Source organism: Polypterus senegalus, chromosome 1, assembly GCF_016835505.1.
Source record: "Polypterus senegalus isolate Bchr_013 chromosome 1, ASM1683550v1, whole genome shotgun sequence".
In the NCBI taxonomy this organism is placed as follows: Eukaryota; Metazoa; Chordata; class Cladistia; order Polypteriformes; family Polypteridae; genus Polypterus; species Polypterus senegalus.
In genome coordinates this window covers 306,633,412-306,651,708 of record NC_053154.1, presented here as the reverse complement: position 1 = coordinate 306,651,708, position 18,297 = coordinate 306,633,412, and the positions used below count along the sequence as shown (strand labels likewise).

General features: G+C 37.9%; 1 protein-coding gene across 5 annotated transcripts in view; it reads right to left on the bottom strand.

Annotated features, from left to right (window-relative positions):
- mypn (myopalladin) overlaps nt 1-18,297 on the bottom strand; it is a 357,752-nt gene that overhangs the window by 64,032 nt on the left and 275,423 nt on the right. For all 5 annotated transcript variants that reach the window (XM_039735149.1, XM_039735165.1, XM_039735157.1 and 2 more), the window contains 2 exons: nt 11,325-11,918; nt 2,083-2,227 (listed from right to left, as the gene is read on the bottom strand). In XM_039735149.1, coding sequence (XP_039591083.1) covers nt 2,083-2,227; nt 11,325-11,918 — 739 coding nt within the window. The remainder of the gene's footprint in view (nt 1-2,082; nt 2,228-11,324; nt 11,919-18,297) is intronic.

Sequence of the window (18,297 nt, the reverse complement as noted above, 5' to 3'; positions counted from 1 at the left end):
ACTTTGACATACATGTTGTGGATATCAGGTGCTCCTGTCATTATTTCAGGTGCCGGACAGTTCCTAGAACCAGGTTTTGATTCACAGTTCTGCCTGTGCAGAGTTGGATTTAGCTCACAGTAATTTGGTTTCTGCCAGCACGTTAAAGACAAACACGTCAAGCTTATTGGCAATTCACAATCAACAAAAACCTGAGTGGTTGGTTCAAGTGAGTTTGACCTGAAAAGAGAATCCCATTCAGAGTTAGTTCCTGCTTTGTATACAGATTAGGCTCTGAGCCTCAACAACCCTGTAGTGGAGTAAGCAGATTCACAAATTGATGGATGCATATTATAGATACGGACAATAAATGCGTGGCCCTGAACAGAATTTAATGGTGTGTTATAGGAAGAAGAAATATGAGAGATGCATACAGAATGCAGTAGATATTAACTAGACTATAAGAAAAAGACTTGGCAGTCCTTGCATTTTAGTTTACTTAAAATTACTAGTTATGTACACGTTGCACAAGGGAAAGTCAAGATTGTTTCAAAGAACTATGGACACAAGTGAAGTTAGTGTCTGTTGATTGCACTCAGTTTGTGTAATATAGTGAAGAGTGTGGTGTTGTGACTAAGGCGTAGGACTTAGTTCAAATTCAAGTTGACATTTATTCTGAAATGTACAGAGTACTCACCTGTGACACACTATGACTCTGAGTAATGCTGGACATACACGGTGCGATTTTTAGAAATTGCAATCAAGTGATTACTCACACTATGTGCTACAGCAAATAGTGGTATATGTGGTCAAACTGGACAAACACGTTTGGTCAAATTGAAATGCCACAATTTAGGTGCTCAGACTATACGTGTACATGGCCCCAATGAAGAATTTTAACTATTCAAAAAAACATGATGGCCACAGGCTTCTCAAAATGTTAACAAAGAAAAGAGCTGTGTTCCTGATTCTACCACACTGTGTTCTGAAAGCACTAAGAAAAGAAAAAGGTCTAACTGGGTACACAGATGGTTGAGTTACGGACAACTCGGTCTGTCTATTTTTCAGAATTAGAGGTACATAGTTGAAAGTAATTTGCCATGGTGTGTGTTGTGTGTTGAAGCCACCAGGGGGCACACAAGTTTCCCAAACCTGACACAGACAGACCTAGGCACAAGTCCCTGCAATACAAAAGGCTTTATTAGTTGGAAACGCTTCTTTCCTGTTTCCCACAAGCACCAAGCACAGTAAATTAAACAGCACATTGCATTTTTCTTCTCTCCTTCTCTTTCTCTTTCTCTTTTCTCTGCCAAGCTTTGTCCCTCTTCCTCCTGACTCGGCTCTCCAAGTAGTGTCAGGCAGCCCCTTTTATGCGATTCCCAGAAGTACTTCTTGTGTCCCAAAGGGTTGACCCAGAAGCACTTCTCATAAGTAGGGCTCCCCAGTTCCTGCAGCACCCCTGGCGGCACCCACTGCACTCAAAACCGAACTCCAATTCCCATGAAGCCCTGTGGGAGACTGTGGTGCTGCTGCAACCCAGGGGAACTGCCATCTATCACTCCAGGAGAGATAATGCCCTGTGAATTCTCTCTCCCCAGGTCCCACGGCCATTCACCCCACTGTTTATTTTGGATTCTTCCAGTAAAGGCTTCTTAAGATGGTTTTGTCATTGGTCATTTACAGAAATGCATCTTTTCCGTATATCTTTTACACTGAGTTTTGTGGAAGTAGGTATAAATAATATTTTGGCAAAAAATGCACACAATTTACATGTTTTCAGCTTATGACGGATAATGGACATGTGAATTTTGCAATACATTAGACACTTGAGTTGCATTAAATTTTTTTTTTCTCATGGATCTTTTTTATATTGTTTGCTGTTGAACAGACTCGGTCACCATTACATTTCTTTACATCATAAACTGTTTTCTCTCAATTTGCACAAAACATGGAATAATACATTTTTATCTGCCACCACTATAAACTACTTGGGTAAGTAATAAATAAAAAAATATATATCCTTTTTGGGTGGAATATTCCTTTAAAACAACATTGAATAAATAACAATAAAGTATGGAAGACAGAAAGAAGCCAAACACCTACATGCTGTCCATTGTGTGCTGGTTCTTCTTTAAATCTCAGTTTCTTCTCCAAGTCATGAAGGACTGCATCTTTCGAGTCACGGATTTCGTCATCAGTTGTAGATCTAGAAGGCTTTAGATTTTTCTTCATTAGCACTTGGGAGGAGCTGTCAAAGGAAAGAAAAAGTAAGTTTGTGCATAAATATTCTTCAAGTAGTAGATGCATTTAAAAACATCCGTTTATTTATAAAACTTACTTAATCCAATTCAGGGTCATGGAGAGCTGGAGCTTACCCAGGAAACATCAGACACAGGGTAGCAACTAGGGTTTCACTCATTCACATTTACATTCAAACACATACTCATTCATAATGGGCCTGTTTGTATTCTCCAGTCAACCTAAATTGTTCTTTTTGGGATGCGGGAGGAAAATGGTGCATCCAGAAGTAAATCCAAATGCACAGTAGGTGCATGTACAAATGTCCCTCAGAGAGTAACCAGAATGGAAATCAAGCCAAAGTGTCATTGAATACACAGAATTTTTTAAACCTGCTTTCTCAATTAAAACATCTCAAAAAGTCAGAGCATATAACAATGGCAGTAGGTTCAAGCCAGGAACACATTGTGGAACATTGACACATATCCATTCATGACAGGTATATTTAAAATCGTCAGTGTAATCTGTACATCTGGAGAACATGCAAATTCCATGCAGATAATACAGTGGGATGCAAATGTTTGGGCAACCTTGTTAATAGTCATTATTTTCCTGTATAAATCGTTGGTTGTTACGATAAAAAATGTCAGTTAAATATATCATATAGGAGACACACACAGTGATATTTGAGAAGTGAAATGAAGTTTATTGGATTTACAGAAAGTGTGCAATAATTGTTCAAACAAAATCAGGCAGGTGTATAAATTTGGGCACCACAAAAAAGAAATTAAATTAATATTTAGTAGATCCGCCTTTTGCAGAAATTACAGCCTCTAAACGCTTCCTGTAGGTTCCAATGAGAGTCTGGATTGTGGTTGAAGGTATTTTGGACCATTCCTCTTTACAAAACATCTCTAGTTCATTCAGGTTTGATGGCTTCCGAGCATGGACAGCTCTCTTTATCTCACACCACAGATTTTCAATTCTATTCAGGTCTGGGGACTGAGATGGCCATTCCAGAACGTTGTACTTGTTCCTCTGCATGAATGCCTTAGTGGATTTTGAGCAGTGTTTCGGGTCATTGTCTTGTTGAAAGATCCAGCCCGACGCAGCTTCAGCTTTGTCACTGATTTCTGGACATTGGTCTCCAGAATCTGCTGATACTGAGTGGAATCCATGCGTCCCTCAACTTTGACAAGATTCCCAGTCCCTGCACTGGCCACACAGCCCCACAGCATGATGGAACCACCACCATATTTTACTGTAGGTAGCAGGTGTTTTTCTTGGAATGCTGTGTTCTTTTTCCTCTGTGCATAACGCCCCTTGTTATGCCCAAATAACTCAATTTTAGTTTCATCAGTCCACAGCACCTTATTCCAAGATTCATCTGGGTTGTCCAAATGTGCTTGAGCATACCTCTGTTTGTGCTGTGGGCGGAGAAAAGGCTTCCTCTGCATCACTCTCACATACAGCATCTCCTTGTGTAAAGTGCGCCGAATGGTTGAACGATGCACAGTGACTCCATCTGCTGCAAGATGATGTTGTAGGTCTTTGGTGCTGGTCTGTGGGTTGACTCTGACTGTTCTCACCATTCGTCGCTTCTGTCTATCCAAATCTTTCTTGGTCTGCCACTTGAGCCTTAACTTGAACTGAGCCTGTGGTCTTCCATTTCCTCAATATGTTCCTAACTGTGGAAACAGACAGCTTAAATCTCTGGGACAGCTTTCTGTATCCTTCCCCTAAACCATGATGGTGAACAATCTTTGTCTTCAGGTCATTTGAGAGTTGTTTTGTGACCCCCATGTTGCTACTCTTCAGAGCAAATTAAAGGAGGAGGGAAACTTACAATTGACCCCCTTAAATACTCTTTCTCATTATAGGATTCACCTGTATATGTAGGTCTGGGGTCACTGAGCTTACCAAGCCAATTTGAGTTCCAATAATTAATTCTTAAAGTTTGGAATCAATAAAATGACAACGGTGCCCAAATTTATGCACCTGCCTGATTTTGTTTGAACCATTATTGCACACTTTCTGTAAATCCAATAAACTTCATTTCACTTCTCAAATATCACTGTGTGTGTCTCCTATATGATATATTTAACTGACATTTTTTATCGTAACAACCAACGATTTATACAGGAAAATAATGACTATTAACAAGGTTGCCCAAACTTTTGCATCCCACTGTAATTGGCCTGAGGTTTGAAGCTGCAATGTTAACAACTGTGTCCACAACACAGTTACTACAAGTTTTTTGCAGGGATTTAATTTATGAAGTCAATTTTAATCTTGAAAGGATGTGTCTGATGTACAATTTAAATTTAATAACACAATGCCTTGCACAGATTTATAAAAAGAGTATTATGGATAGTCTAATTTCATTACTCATCTGAGATATTAATTAACAAGTATATTAAAGGCTGGACTGAGTGAACAATTCCATTAAGCACCAGCCCTGCCAGGTTATATATTTTTGGATTGTCCCACAATAACCATTTTAAAACAAAAGTTACTTATATGTCAGATAGAGTGGGATTCACATTTATTTTGTAATCTGTTAATAGCAATGTTCAAAGTAACATTGGATGGGATAAGGTTAGGGTTAAGATAAACTCACTGTGATTTCCTACTGTGCATTGCTTAACTTATTTTGCTCAACTGCAAGAATTGGAACCCTCCATAACTTAATGTGAAAGCAACGTTTTACAGTACAGTTTACTATCGTAATACTGTAAAAAGCAAATGTTCTTAATGAGGAACAGTGCAAAGCTTTCTGAGAATTTCCTAAATGTTTATTAATGTTGTACCGAAATAAGCCTGTGTCTCTATTTTATTTTAGATATTGTAAAATATGAACTACAGTATTTTATAATGGGTATTTATTCACATACAGTAGTGTAGCTCTCCAAATAAGGTGAAGTTAAAACTTTAGGTGTTCATTTTGGCTTAATGCATCTTAATACCGTTTTGGAAGTACTGTACTGTATTGATTATGTTTTTAATATATTAAAATGATTTTTAACATAATATAAAAGAAATTGCCTACGTCTTAGCCAAACAAACAAAGTTGCAGGATCTTACCTGATTAAACTATCAAGCTGCCCTGAAAGCTTGTCTTGACGTCTCATTACATTCATAATGGCTAACATGGTACAACACTACTACTATTACTACAATAAAAAGTTAGAAATTGTACACATATGGCATAACATTCAGGTGTATTCAAGGGCTATTTAGGCACAGTAGCTGTCAATGGAAAGCAAATAGGTTCTATTACCTTCTCACTCCATTTTAGGGTTGTGGGGGGCCTGCAGCAAACCCTAAGGGACAGGACAAAAGGCTGAAAACAGGCCTAGCCAGGACTCTAGTCCACTGAGGGAGCGCTGTCATTCGTATACACAAACACACACACACATCCCATATTTATATATGGTGACAATTTTCATGTGCCAATTAACATAATCTAAATAAATAAAAACTTTTTTAATCAGTTCCTTCTGTGCTTGAGCTTGTCTGTAATATAGTAATTTTCTTAAAGCTATTCAGTTATCACAAATATTTGGGAATAACAGAAGTGAAATTTTATTATGATAAGTGAACATTATAAATATCAGGTGAATATGGCACTCTGATGGTAAATTATAGGGTGATTTTTAAAGTCCCCGACCAGGACACTTGTGTAACATGCATGCCCAGGCATTAAGCTCATCCGCATAATGCCTGCTTTATCTCATCGTCATCAGAAGGGGATCAGGGCACGAAAGAAAAAAGACACTTTCACAAATGAACACATAGGATCTGACACAGTGCTAGATGTATAAACAAAAAAATGCCAGCACTCTGTTTTTGTCTGTGTTTTGTCCCTCATTGCAATGCTGTTTAAATACAACACAGTTGTTAATCAAACAGGATTCCCTCTTGGATTTTGATGTAAACTGTTGTAATATATTGTGAAAATGTTTGTTTTGGTGAAGCAATATTTGTGGCACTGAAAAATTGTATTAGATGGGCAGCCTGTTAAAACCAAGACATTTTGATATTCTTCATTTATTTATCGGGATACATAGCCTAAAATTGGGACTGTCCCTGTCACCGGGACGTCTGGTCACCCTAGTAAATTAAAGTGTCAGTGAAACAGCCACACACAGGGTAATTCTTTCATATCTGGACATCTTTTTGTTTTCCTTGTTTGAATTTTAAACTTTTACTGTTAGGATGATCATTTAATTTACAGTAGTGTTCAACCTTTAAAGACAAGTGGATCAATTTTAGTTAGAGAATGTCTTTGTGGACTGGCAGAGGGGTTCCCCAGGGAGTATCACGTAGCTCGATTGATTAGCAGTCAGTTCAAGAGTGGGGGTCCCCATGGGGTTTTTGAGTGACTTCATCAATTAACAATAGATAGATAAGCAAGTTGCTCCTGGGTTTACTAGTAGTGGAGATCCACAAACCAGCAACAATTCTTAGCCAGCTTTTTGTACACCAGCAGTAGGCAAAACAGCATTAATATATTTGCAATGCCTTCCTTTTTCATGGACTGGCACACAATTTCTATGGGCCACTGTTGGTCAATGGGAAACACTCATTTAAAGCTTTGAGAGGAGGGAAATGATGGTGCAGTGGTTCTTTTCTGTGTGTGACTGAAGCCACTGGGAAGACTTCATAAAGTAGAAACAACTTGCTGATGGAATGGTTTCTGTGCAAACCCAGCTGGATTTGCAGATGTTGTATTGACTGCCTGCCCAGATGCCTGCGCAAGCTTTCAACTTTCAACCCACAAATATAGTCTGCTGGTGTTTCTTTTAACTTATACTGGGGATCTGTTTGCCATCACTAGTGGCTCTCGGAAGTGAAAAATAGGAAAGTATGCAAAATATACAAGTTTAGACATTATACAAGCACAGGCTTATTCACCATTGGTTGCAAAAAGGTCATTTTAGATCTTATCATATGATTTTCCTTATAATTTGCTTTTGTAGCACTTGCTTACATTGCCCTAACACCAGGGTTGGATATTCATGTGGAGTAAAAATCAAAGACACGTGTAACTAATGTGCACGAGAAGGCCTCTCACAGTCTGGACTGAAATAAGGTGTACTCTACTTTGAAATGTGTTCATTAACATTAGATAAAATGTTAATGTCTCTTTAACGTTCATACTTTTTTGGCTACTGTTTTATCATGGAAGGGTTTTGATATGACCCTTTCCTAAACCATTTCATATTTTTTCCCATGCCCAGATTCTTTTTGAAGTAGACCCATGCATATGTCCTCTACCCCATCTCTTGTTCCCGTATCTTTGCACTCACCTGGCCTGGATGGAGGGACAGCCGAGCACTTGCAATGCGCTTGCAACTGGAACTACGGCTCCAAACTAAACTCAGAACTGTCTGCTACTGTGCTTTATTTCTCCTATTAGAGGATGTCTCCTCTTTATTCATTTATACTCCATAGAGCAGGATAGAGTAAATAGTAAATGCAAGCAAGGGGAGCAGGTAATCAACTTTCTTACATTCTTAGTGTGCCAAAAACTGGAAACAAAATTAATGGGTGTGATGAATCAATTAATACAGCCTGGAATATTTCAGGAGCTGCAATACATGATGTAGTACACGTTTATTTTAAGCTGATGAATTTTTAAAGTTTGTCAGGGAGAAGGTGACCATCCCTCGTTCCTCTCAGACCAATGTCATTTTGACAGACCATATCTGTATGTGCCCAAAAATTAAACATACATGAAGATAACCAATGGTGTGAGAGTTTCACTTTTATGCATTTGGAAAGTCAAACTTTAACATTTCATATTGCTAGACTGCCCTTTTTACACTGGTGAATTTATTTTTTTGCTAATTTAGCCTTCTGTCTCTGCTAGCACTTCCTCTTTGTATGTTTAGACAAGCTGCTTTCAAATCAAAGGAAGTGTGCTTACAATTAAACAATACCACTATAATAACATAAACAATTGTCTAAAATTCACCAATCCAGCTGGTTTTTCACATGTCTACCAAGGCCATGAAATGGCCTATGAAATGCTAAGACATGCAGGTTAGGTGGACTGGTGATTCTAAATTGGCCCTAGTGTGTGCTTGGTGTGTGGGTGTGTTTGTGTGTGTCCTGCGGTGGGTTGGCACCCTGCCCGGGATTGGTTCATGCCTTGTACCCTGTGTTGGCTGGGATTGGCTCTAGCAGACCCCCATGGCCCTGTGTTTGGATTCAGCGGGTTGGAAAATGGATGGATGAAATACTAGCCTAAACTACCTAGCGTTGCTCTTGCTCCTTATATCTCCTTCTATATCTAGAATATCATCATTTATAGAAATGGGAAAAAGAAACAATTAATGAATCTAATGCTGCGTGATATACAATATTTTTTGTGACCAGTGCATAAATATGTAAATGTTTTGGCGTGCCCACTCTGAAGCAAGCAACATATAGTTGACTGTGGGAAAGCATGGACCTTCTAAGTTAATGCCTATTTCCCTCAGTGACTGCGCTTGAGCCTTATTTATAGTCATAGCAAATGAAAGGCTCACTGCATTTTACAGTTGCTTAAAATCAAAAGGCATGCCAGTGGGTATCACAGGAATGCATGGAATGAACACATCTTCTTCTTTAGCACTGCCAACTAAAATTGTCACTTCTAACAAAAAATAAGTAATGACCCTGATACATTACCAACATTTTTCATTTGGAAAAATTCTGGTCTACCTTATTGGGTCCGCTATCTTGAATTTTGAAAAAAAATTTCAGATTCATAATCTGCGACCCCCAGAAAAATCCCCAGGTACCAGTTTAGGTTGAAATCAGTTAATAAAGAAACAGTAACTACATTTTTCATGTGTCAAGGGGATAAAATCAGGGGAAAGTGGTGGGGTGTCTAGATTTAATGGTAGACTTTCTTGTCCATATGGTCCTTAGAGATAACTATTGAAAATTTGGACCAGATTGGTCAAAGGCTTTAGGACAGTTTAGGGAACATACAGGCAGTCAGACAGATAGATAGATATTTGTCCCCTTGAGGAAATTTCGCTTCTTACAGAAGCTCTTTAAATATATAACTCCATAAATAGGTAGATATGCAGGTAAATAAGTACATCAATATATACACACACTTTGATCACTTTTTTGGCTGAAAGTCCTCAGTGTTGGTGTGTCAGAGAGAAAATGTGTGGCATTGTTCATAATAGCACTCCGTTTTAATTCTCTCTTTTGCTATGACCTCCAGGGGGTCTAGAGTGTGCCCCATAACTAAGCCTGCCCTTTAAACTAGCTTGTTGATTCAGTGGGCCTTTCCTGAAGTGATGTCACCAGCTCATTACACCGCAGTTTAGAAAATCACACTGGCCATCACAGTGTTAACATGTATTTAACATGCATTTTCTTATTTTGTTGAGGTCTTTATCTAAGGCGACTTACAACATTTGTGATACAATTGGTTACATTTCTTTTGGTTTTCCAATTGGAGCACAGGCAGGTCAGGTGACTTGCTTATGGTTACACAGTTTCAGTAGCAGGGTTTAAAGCAGGTGTAGAAGATGTGAAGCACATTTCTTCCCACATTAAAGGAACACAGTCCCCTAATGAAAAAGAACTTGCTCTGCCTTTTCTTACACAGTTCCTCTGTTTTCTGAGATCAGTCCAACCTGTCATTAGTGGAAGTACTTGTAGAAATGGAAAACCTATACATCCACTCCATGAACAGTGACCAGACATAGAGGCTCTTTGGTGCAGCAAAATAACAAATAACGAGTTTGTTGGTTTTGCTAATGTTAAGATGCAGACAATTCTCTTTGCACCAAGAAGACAAGTTATTCACTTGACTCCTCTTGTTTTGTCTTATCCCCCTTATCAATACACGCCATAAGTGAAGAATCATCTGCCAGTGACATGGCCTGGTATTATATTTGTAGTTAGAGGTGTACAGAGTGAAGAGAAAAGGAGACAGGACTGTTCCTTGTGGTGCACTCTCACAGTCCATGAGCCTCACAAACTGTAGTCTGCCTGACAGAGAGTACATTATCAGGACATCACAGTCTCATCCACCTGCATATCTCTGAGTTTACTACATAAGAGGAATGGGTAGATGGTATTGAATGTGGTACATAGATAATATAATAAAATAACCTCTACAGCTACCAATACTCACTTTACTAAATGGCTGCAACAATAAAGAATTCACATTTTTCAATAAATTCCAACATTTACTGATAAGTGAAATGACAAGTGGCACGGTGGCTCAATGTTTAGTGCTGCCTTACAGATCTAGAACTCTGTGTTTCAGTCTCACACGTGACAGTTGTCTGTTTGGGGTTTGAAAAATCTTTTCAAGGCTTTTGGGTTTTTCTACCATTATTCGAGATTTTTCTCCCACATAGGATATCTTGCAAGTAAATTTACCCACCGTGAATTCAAAGTATGTGTATGTGTTGTGTGTGCGTGTGTGCTTTTGTGTGTGTGTGAATGGGCTGATACAACAGACTGGCTTCCCGTCCAGGGCCATTTCCGGCATTGTACCAAGTGCTGATCTTGAACTGGACTAAGTATCTTTGAGAATGTTGTTATTGAATCATTAGTAAAATTATGTAGTATGGATATTTTCATTTCTATTCTACATGAAGTTACCTACATTTTAAGTCAAATAATGAGAAAGGCTTACCCTCTAACTTAAGTAATTGACATACAGTATTATATCCCAGTTTTCATATGAACCTTCCCATTGTATCCTAAACTACAACATATGACACAAGTAGCCAAAATGAACACCGCTATCTAATACTTTTGGGGATGCAACTTGTGAGGTCCTACAAGTAAAATCTTGATTAAATTTACTATCCCCATGGGGTTTGTAGACGTGCCTGGTGTGAAACTCTTTTATGCTTTTTGTCATCTTTATACTATTTATTTGCTTAATGGATAAAGGAAATTAAATAAAATCCAAAACTGAACCATACAGAAGTTGATATTGTTTGGTCTAAAAAATCACTACATTAACTGTAGTTTTCTGTTACCGTGATGGAAACTGTAATGCATCTCACCATCTTCGTCATCATTTTCATAACATTAAATCTACTTGAAAAAAAATAAAAAGGAACAAAACAACTTACACAGCAGGAGCACTCCGGGGAAGCCCCATGGCATTTGTTGGTGGGGATGTTGGAAGAGATGGCAGAACAGAACTGAGAAAGGCCACAGGATCCTGGATAGGGCTTGGTGTTGAGCTGCTGAGAGTGGGAGAGGCAGCCTGCAAGGGGGACTGAGGTCGTATAGTGAAAGGAGAGAACACTGATGGAGCGGGCGGAGGGGAGCTGACAAATCTAGTGGGACTGGTGGGAGACTGCAGCACCCTGGGCTGGGAGAATCCTGAGGAGGGGGATCCTATGTAGAAGGTTTCATTCCTTGAAGTCTGTGACACTGGGGGCATGAGATTCGGTGACAGGACTGGGGATTCAGTCGAGGGCAGACTGGTAACTATTGTGGCACTCTGGGCAGCAATAAACTGCTTTGGCCTTGCATAGTTGAAGGTCTGTGGGAGGCCACTGCTGGGGGGTGAGGTGGGAGGTTGCTGAAAGGCAGCAGGGCCAGAGTTAACTGGCCCTACACTCATGGTGAATGAAGGGTTCATCTGTGAGTGTGTCCCACTCTCTTGTTGTTGCTCAAGCAATACCTGGTTGTGAAGAAGCTGGAGTTGTACAGGATCACTGAAAAAGAGAAATAAAAAGAAAAAAAAAGATTAAAAATTTCAGTCAATGAAGTTAGGCCAGCAGCAGTGATGATCAAGAATGCATCCATCCAACCATTGAGTACTTAGTTTAATTTCAGTCTTCCCTTAAAGGCCACAGGCACATGGCAGGGCCAGGAAAAAGCCCTGAACAAAACACTATCCACACACACATCCACAGTTATTGGAACATAGTCTATAGAGAGTTACCATTCCCACCTACCTCTGTGTCTTTGGGATACAGTAAGAGCACTAAATTAAATTAAGTCAAGTTTATTCTCAGTGTATTTAGTATAATGAAATTCTGACTTTTTCCAAAACAGCTGACAAAATACAATAAAAATATTATATAAGAAATACCTGTGAGGAAAAACATGCAGCACATCGCCATATCTGGCACCATGAGTCACTAAGGAAAAAACTTGTTAAAGAGGTTTATTAGAGAAAGCAGCCCCCACCTGAAGCCTGCCATTATAATCTTAGAGTTTAGTTTAGAGTTGCATAAAATGTACGTTCTTCTCAAGCGCTGCTTGATTCAGTCTAAGTGGTATTGAATCAAATGTGATCCTTCAATTTTGTAGTGCCCTGTCACGTATGCTTTTTCTGTGTCTTGATTCTTCCATAAAGCTCCATTGACCTAAACTTCAAGTCCATATTCTTACACATTACATCCTGAAACTGCCAGCTCAATCTGTAACATTTCATCTTATGAAAAGGAACACGGATTGTTCACTGTGAAACCTGCTATATGAAAGCTATTGTGACTCTCAACCAAAGGCCCAAAATAAAACATTAATGGATGACTTGATATGTTTAGTGTTATATACACAAACTGTATCCAAAGCACATATTATTACTTCTGCCAGTATTGTCATGTTTGTAGATGGGTAGAAGATTTGTCTTTTACAGCGTTGATTATGAAAGTTACAAAATGTAGGAAGGGTAAATGACTTACAATGAAAAGTGTAATGTAACACAAGGATCAGCTGCTCTATTATTTATATTTTGACCACGTTGTCAATTAAACACTTACATAACTCATACATATACATACGTTCTCCAATCCACTTCATCTAATGCAGGGTCATGTGGGGCCAGGTAACAAGCACTGGCAACAAAGTAGGAATGAGCTAAGTACTGGGCACCAGTTCATTACAGGGATCACATACCCACGCCCAATTTAGAATCACCAATTAACTTCACCTGCATGTGTTTGGGAATGTGGGAGGAAAACCTCAAGGACATGGGTAGAACATGCAAACTCCACACTGACAACAATTAGCCATGGAATTCAAACACAGGATACTGATGAGGTGACTGCATTAACCACTGTACCGCCATGGATGGATTATTTCACAGTGCCTTCTTTTAGCATACCATAAACATTTGCATGCAAAAGAAGATTTTGTGGATTGACACACTTTGCAGTGATGCTGTGCATTTACTTTATTTTCCAACTGACCCTGATGTACTTTCTAACAATGTTTTCCATCAATCTACATCTGCATTCTTTCAGATTTTATAGTGTTAGTTGATTTCCTGTAATTTAGCATGATAGTGAATGACCTTCAAATTGCTTTGCATTCCTGTGTGCTTTCCTTCTTGTGATTCTATTGTGAACACTGTATAAAAACTAGATAGATAGATAGATGACCATCCACGTGACCATCATCATCAAGTCCTCCGTGAGAACCCTAATTACAAAGAGGACCGTTTCATTTATGTTAGGTAGATTGCCCAGAGGGGACTGGGCGATCTCATGTTCTGGAATCCCTGCAAATTTAATTTTTTTTTTGTTTTTTCTGTCCACCCTGGCCATCGGACCTTACTCTTATTCTATGTTAATTAATGTTGACTTATTTTATTTTCTTACTGTGTCTTTTATTTTTCTATTCTTCATTATGTAAAGCACTTTGAGCTACATTTTTTGTATGAAAATGTGCTATATAAATAAATGTTGTTGTTGTTGTTATAGATAGATAGATACTTTATTAATCCCAAGGGGAAATTCACATAATCCAGTAGCAGTACACTGATACAAAAAATAAATAAATAAACTAAAGAGTAATAAAAATGCATGTAAAAACAGACAATAACTTTGAAAAAGTTATCATTTACTCCCCCGGGTAGAATTGAAGAGTCTGCATAAAAACTAAGACTGATTGATCGATTGATATATAAGGAGGAAGAAGAATGCCCGAGTATGGAAGGTGTTTTATAAAATCAAGATATACTGGTTAATAAAGTGGTTTCAATTATGATTTTTTTTGCAACATGTGATAAAGGAGATGACCTACACTGTCGTGTAAGACTGGCTGATATATGAAAGGAAGATGAATGGCTCACTATGAAGTCTTCTATATAAAATTTAGATAGACTGCTTATTAAAGTAGTGTGAAATAAGGCTCTGTACAAAATGTACTATAAAAAGCCTGTTCTGTCATGTCCATGATCTGGCAATCAACAAGATTAATACTGTTTGTAATGCTGTTTGTACTGTTGCCCTTAAAGTACATCCCTGTTCCATCTCTTTGAGCTAGTTGATGTTGTTTACTTACATAGAAAGCTGCAAGTGTTTCTTTTTTTCAGAGCACCCAAAACCGTGAGTGTTTTAAGGCCAACTTTAGTTTGGTGACAGAGCAGCATGTTATAAATGTCAATAAATGTGCCACACAATGGAACCTCTCTAGAAATAAGAAAATATAGATAGATAGATAGATAGATAAACTGTACTGTATTGTGTATTGATCCACAAGGGGAAATTCACTTTGCTGTAGTAGACTTAAAGAACATTAAAAATAACACAGTGCCAAAAAACGAGAGCCAGAGACACAGTGTACAATAATGATATAAAAAGCAATTTTGTACCCATGCCAATGTGCCTGTCAAAACTGGGTAAGGCGAAGATTGGCATTACTGTATGAAATAGTGCTCACACTGAAAGGTATTAAATAAGATAAAGATGGATTGCCTTGTAAAGCACTTCATTATACTCCTGACTAATAAATTATATATTTAAAGTGAGGCTGGATTTGTCTGTGCTAGTACACAAAATTAATGCACTTTAAAGTGAAGGCTAGATGCCTTGTAAAACCTCTCTTGATGAAATAAAACAAAGATGGATTGCTTTATAAAACACTTTATAGCGCCTCTAAGTAATAAAGAAACTACATAAAGTAAAGATGGATTACTTGGTAAACTGATTTGTGAAAGCACTACATAAAAATGTACAAACATTAGATGCAGCTAGAATTTAAACTCATTAAGAGACCACTGAGCTGTTTTTTAAAGCTACATCTGCTTAACCATATTTAAAAGACCCTGAAATGACACGGTACATCTGTTGTTCGTTTAACCAGGATTGATTACTCAGTCATTTTCACATTTAGAGCTAACTCAAACACTAAATAACCACATCAATTAGCTTTACCCCTGCCATCCAAGTCATTTACCAAATGAAGCAGCAATTGCTAGACTTACCCCAGTATTCCAAAAATGTAACAGGCTACATCTTTCAGTTTCTAAAGACATTTGTCAATTAGTCTGTACAGAGCTCTGCATTTTGAAAATGGGATTTATTAAGGCAGAGTATATTGTTTTCTGTAAATGGGAATAAGTTGACTTTCCACATGGCTAATTAACCTAAAACATAAATATTTGGGGAAATTGTATGAAAACCGTAGTGCCTGTAAGAACACTCACTCAGATTTGAGGAGAACATGTAATCTGAAAACACAAAGTGATAAGGGTAGTGATAGGAGGGCATGGGATGTCTGGGGCAGCAGTGCTAATCACCCCATCATAACATCATAACGATGTACTTTACTTTTTTCTTATTTCATATTGTCCAACTGGTAGGTAAAGTGACTTAGCTAGGTCACTCAGCACATCAATGGTAGGAATTGAATAGATAGATAGATAGATAGATAGATAGATAGATAGATAGATAGATAGATAGATAGATAGATAGATAGATAGATAGATAGATAGATAGATAGATAGATAGATAGATAGATAAAAACACTGGAGTCTTCTCCCTAATGTGTCTGTTGTTGAGCTGATGTTAATTTTTTTTAATTTAATTTTTTTGAAAAAGAAAAGTCTTAATATCAACACTTTGCATGAAATAACACAACTTCTTGGGTGCAAGCTAAAATCTGCACTATTTGGGCAGGGTCACATTTTTTCTAGCTATTCAAACATTCCACTTTAATATTTTTACTGACCGTATCTGTGATTGAGCTATATACACCTTACATTTTTTATTTTTTCTTTGTACTGTAACATGAGTTGTTTAAAAGTGATTTGTGTAAACCATTAAAAGCATTTAAATTTTAAATGCTGATGGACTGATTGGTGCAGTGACCTTGATATTACTGGATAATATAAGGTGAATCACTTATCTTCATTTTTTGGAGCGGGGTGAAAAATCACTGAGTGGCTGTTTTGTTGTGAGTTCAGCCCATTCAGTGTGCTACATGATTAAGTGGATTAGAGACATGGAGAATGGAAAGGAAATAAGAAAAAGGTAAGATGGCACATAACAATAACTACCAAAATGTGAAATCAGTAACATAATTTAAATAAATTAGAATTAAAAGTAAAGCTTAATGAAAAAAATAGTAGCCTTACGAAAAGCTCAAAAGAAATAAGGAAAATAAGCACTAAGACAGCAACAGCATCTTTTATTACTATGGTCTCAATGAAAAATGGTAAACACCATTTTTTTCCTTTATTATATTACCTCACTAATGCTGCTGAGTTTAAATTGACTTTATTTTTCTTTTTCAGTGTTTCTAAACAGCAGTGAGTCTTCCTGATTTTGTACCAGTAGAAAGGCTCCTCAGTTTGCTGGAGCTGACATTTTACCGACACAGTAGTTAAGAGTGTGCCCTCTAGTGGCTATAAACACTATACTGTAATGTGTAATCTTGTGTGTTCAATCTCTACATGCTGTATGACCCTAATGGAGATGTCAGTATTGCCAGTGCTCACCTTGTTGAAAGTCAGAAGGTAGTTCTCTGTATGGTCTCAATAAATTACCTTGGGAAGACGTTTAAATGTGCTCTATGAAATATAAAAGTTGCCGGTTCAGTGAATCAGTCCTGACTTGTTTATATGAGTCTTCTAAGTCTTTTCAATTTTTCAGGACTTAAAGACTAAAGAATAATAAACCTCCAGAATTTCTGACACCACCTCAAGCCACTGCTTATCCACAGAATTACAAAACCCAGTGAAAAAAATGAGGCAGACATTTTTCATTTTGTCCCATGGACACACAGCACTGTATTGTATTCCTGTGCACTTTAGAAACCACACTGTAAAGCCGCCTACTTATAAAAGATGATTAATTAAAATAAAATTGACTGATTCCCTGTGATTTCCTTGGTATTTAAATGGGTTCTTTTGCAAAAAGAATTACCTACTTTGTGAAGCACTTTATAATGGTGTGAATAAAACTATACTACCTTAGAATTTTAACTGACTATAATAAGCACTACATTATAAGTAATATTTTACATGGATAACTTTAGTCTTGAGCAGTAATGGCTATCCTCATTATGCTCTTCATAAACACTTTTCTGAATGTGTATTGTGGCCTTAGGCATGGCCATTCACAGCATGATTCAACAGGAAAAACATAACAGACAGGAACAATTTTCTGCCCTTTTTTTTCACCTCAAGAACCCGAAAAGGAAATACACAAATGTAATCCAAAATAAACAAAAACAAAAAATGCACACAAACAAACAGCCTGGTTTAAATCCAAGACTAGTAATTGTGAAATAATAAATCCATCCATTTTCTAAACTCAGGGAGATGCACGTGGAAAATGAAGAACATTACATATTGATTTACCTCTCAGAAAGGTAAAATGCATGTGGTAAAGAAAGGAAATAAAATATAGTAGCGACTGCACCAGGCTCGAAAAACAAAGACAAAATAAAAAAAGAACAGACAGGTGTAGTAAAGTCTCTCAAAATTTTTCCTTGAACAGTCAAGAAAAGAAACGCCGACCTCGAAAACCCCAAAAAACACAAACCTTCCAGCACCTTCTCCAACCCTTCCTCCCATCCCGGGTCTCGGTCCCGGCCCCCCTTATCGCAATAATCAATACCCCGTTGTGAGTCTTCCATGCTGTAGTCCACCCACCCTTAATCGGACCTAACAGTCACACACACAAAAAAGGCTTCAACCTGGCTAGGACGCTACAATACGTTTGTAAGGAGTGTCTGTCACGTATAAACTATCAGCATCATAGCAGGAAGTGTGCCACCTAGTGGATCACATCAGCTAAACCAAAGGAGCTGGTGGCTAACTTCCTAACAGTGAGACTCTCTGTCTGGTCACCATTCAGG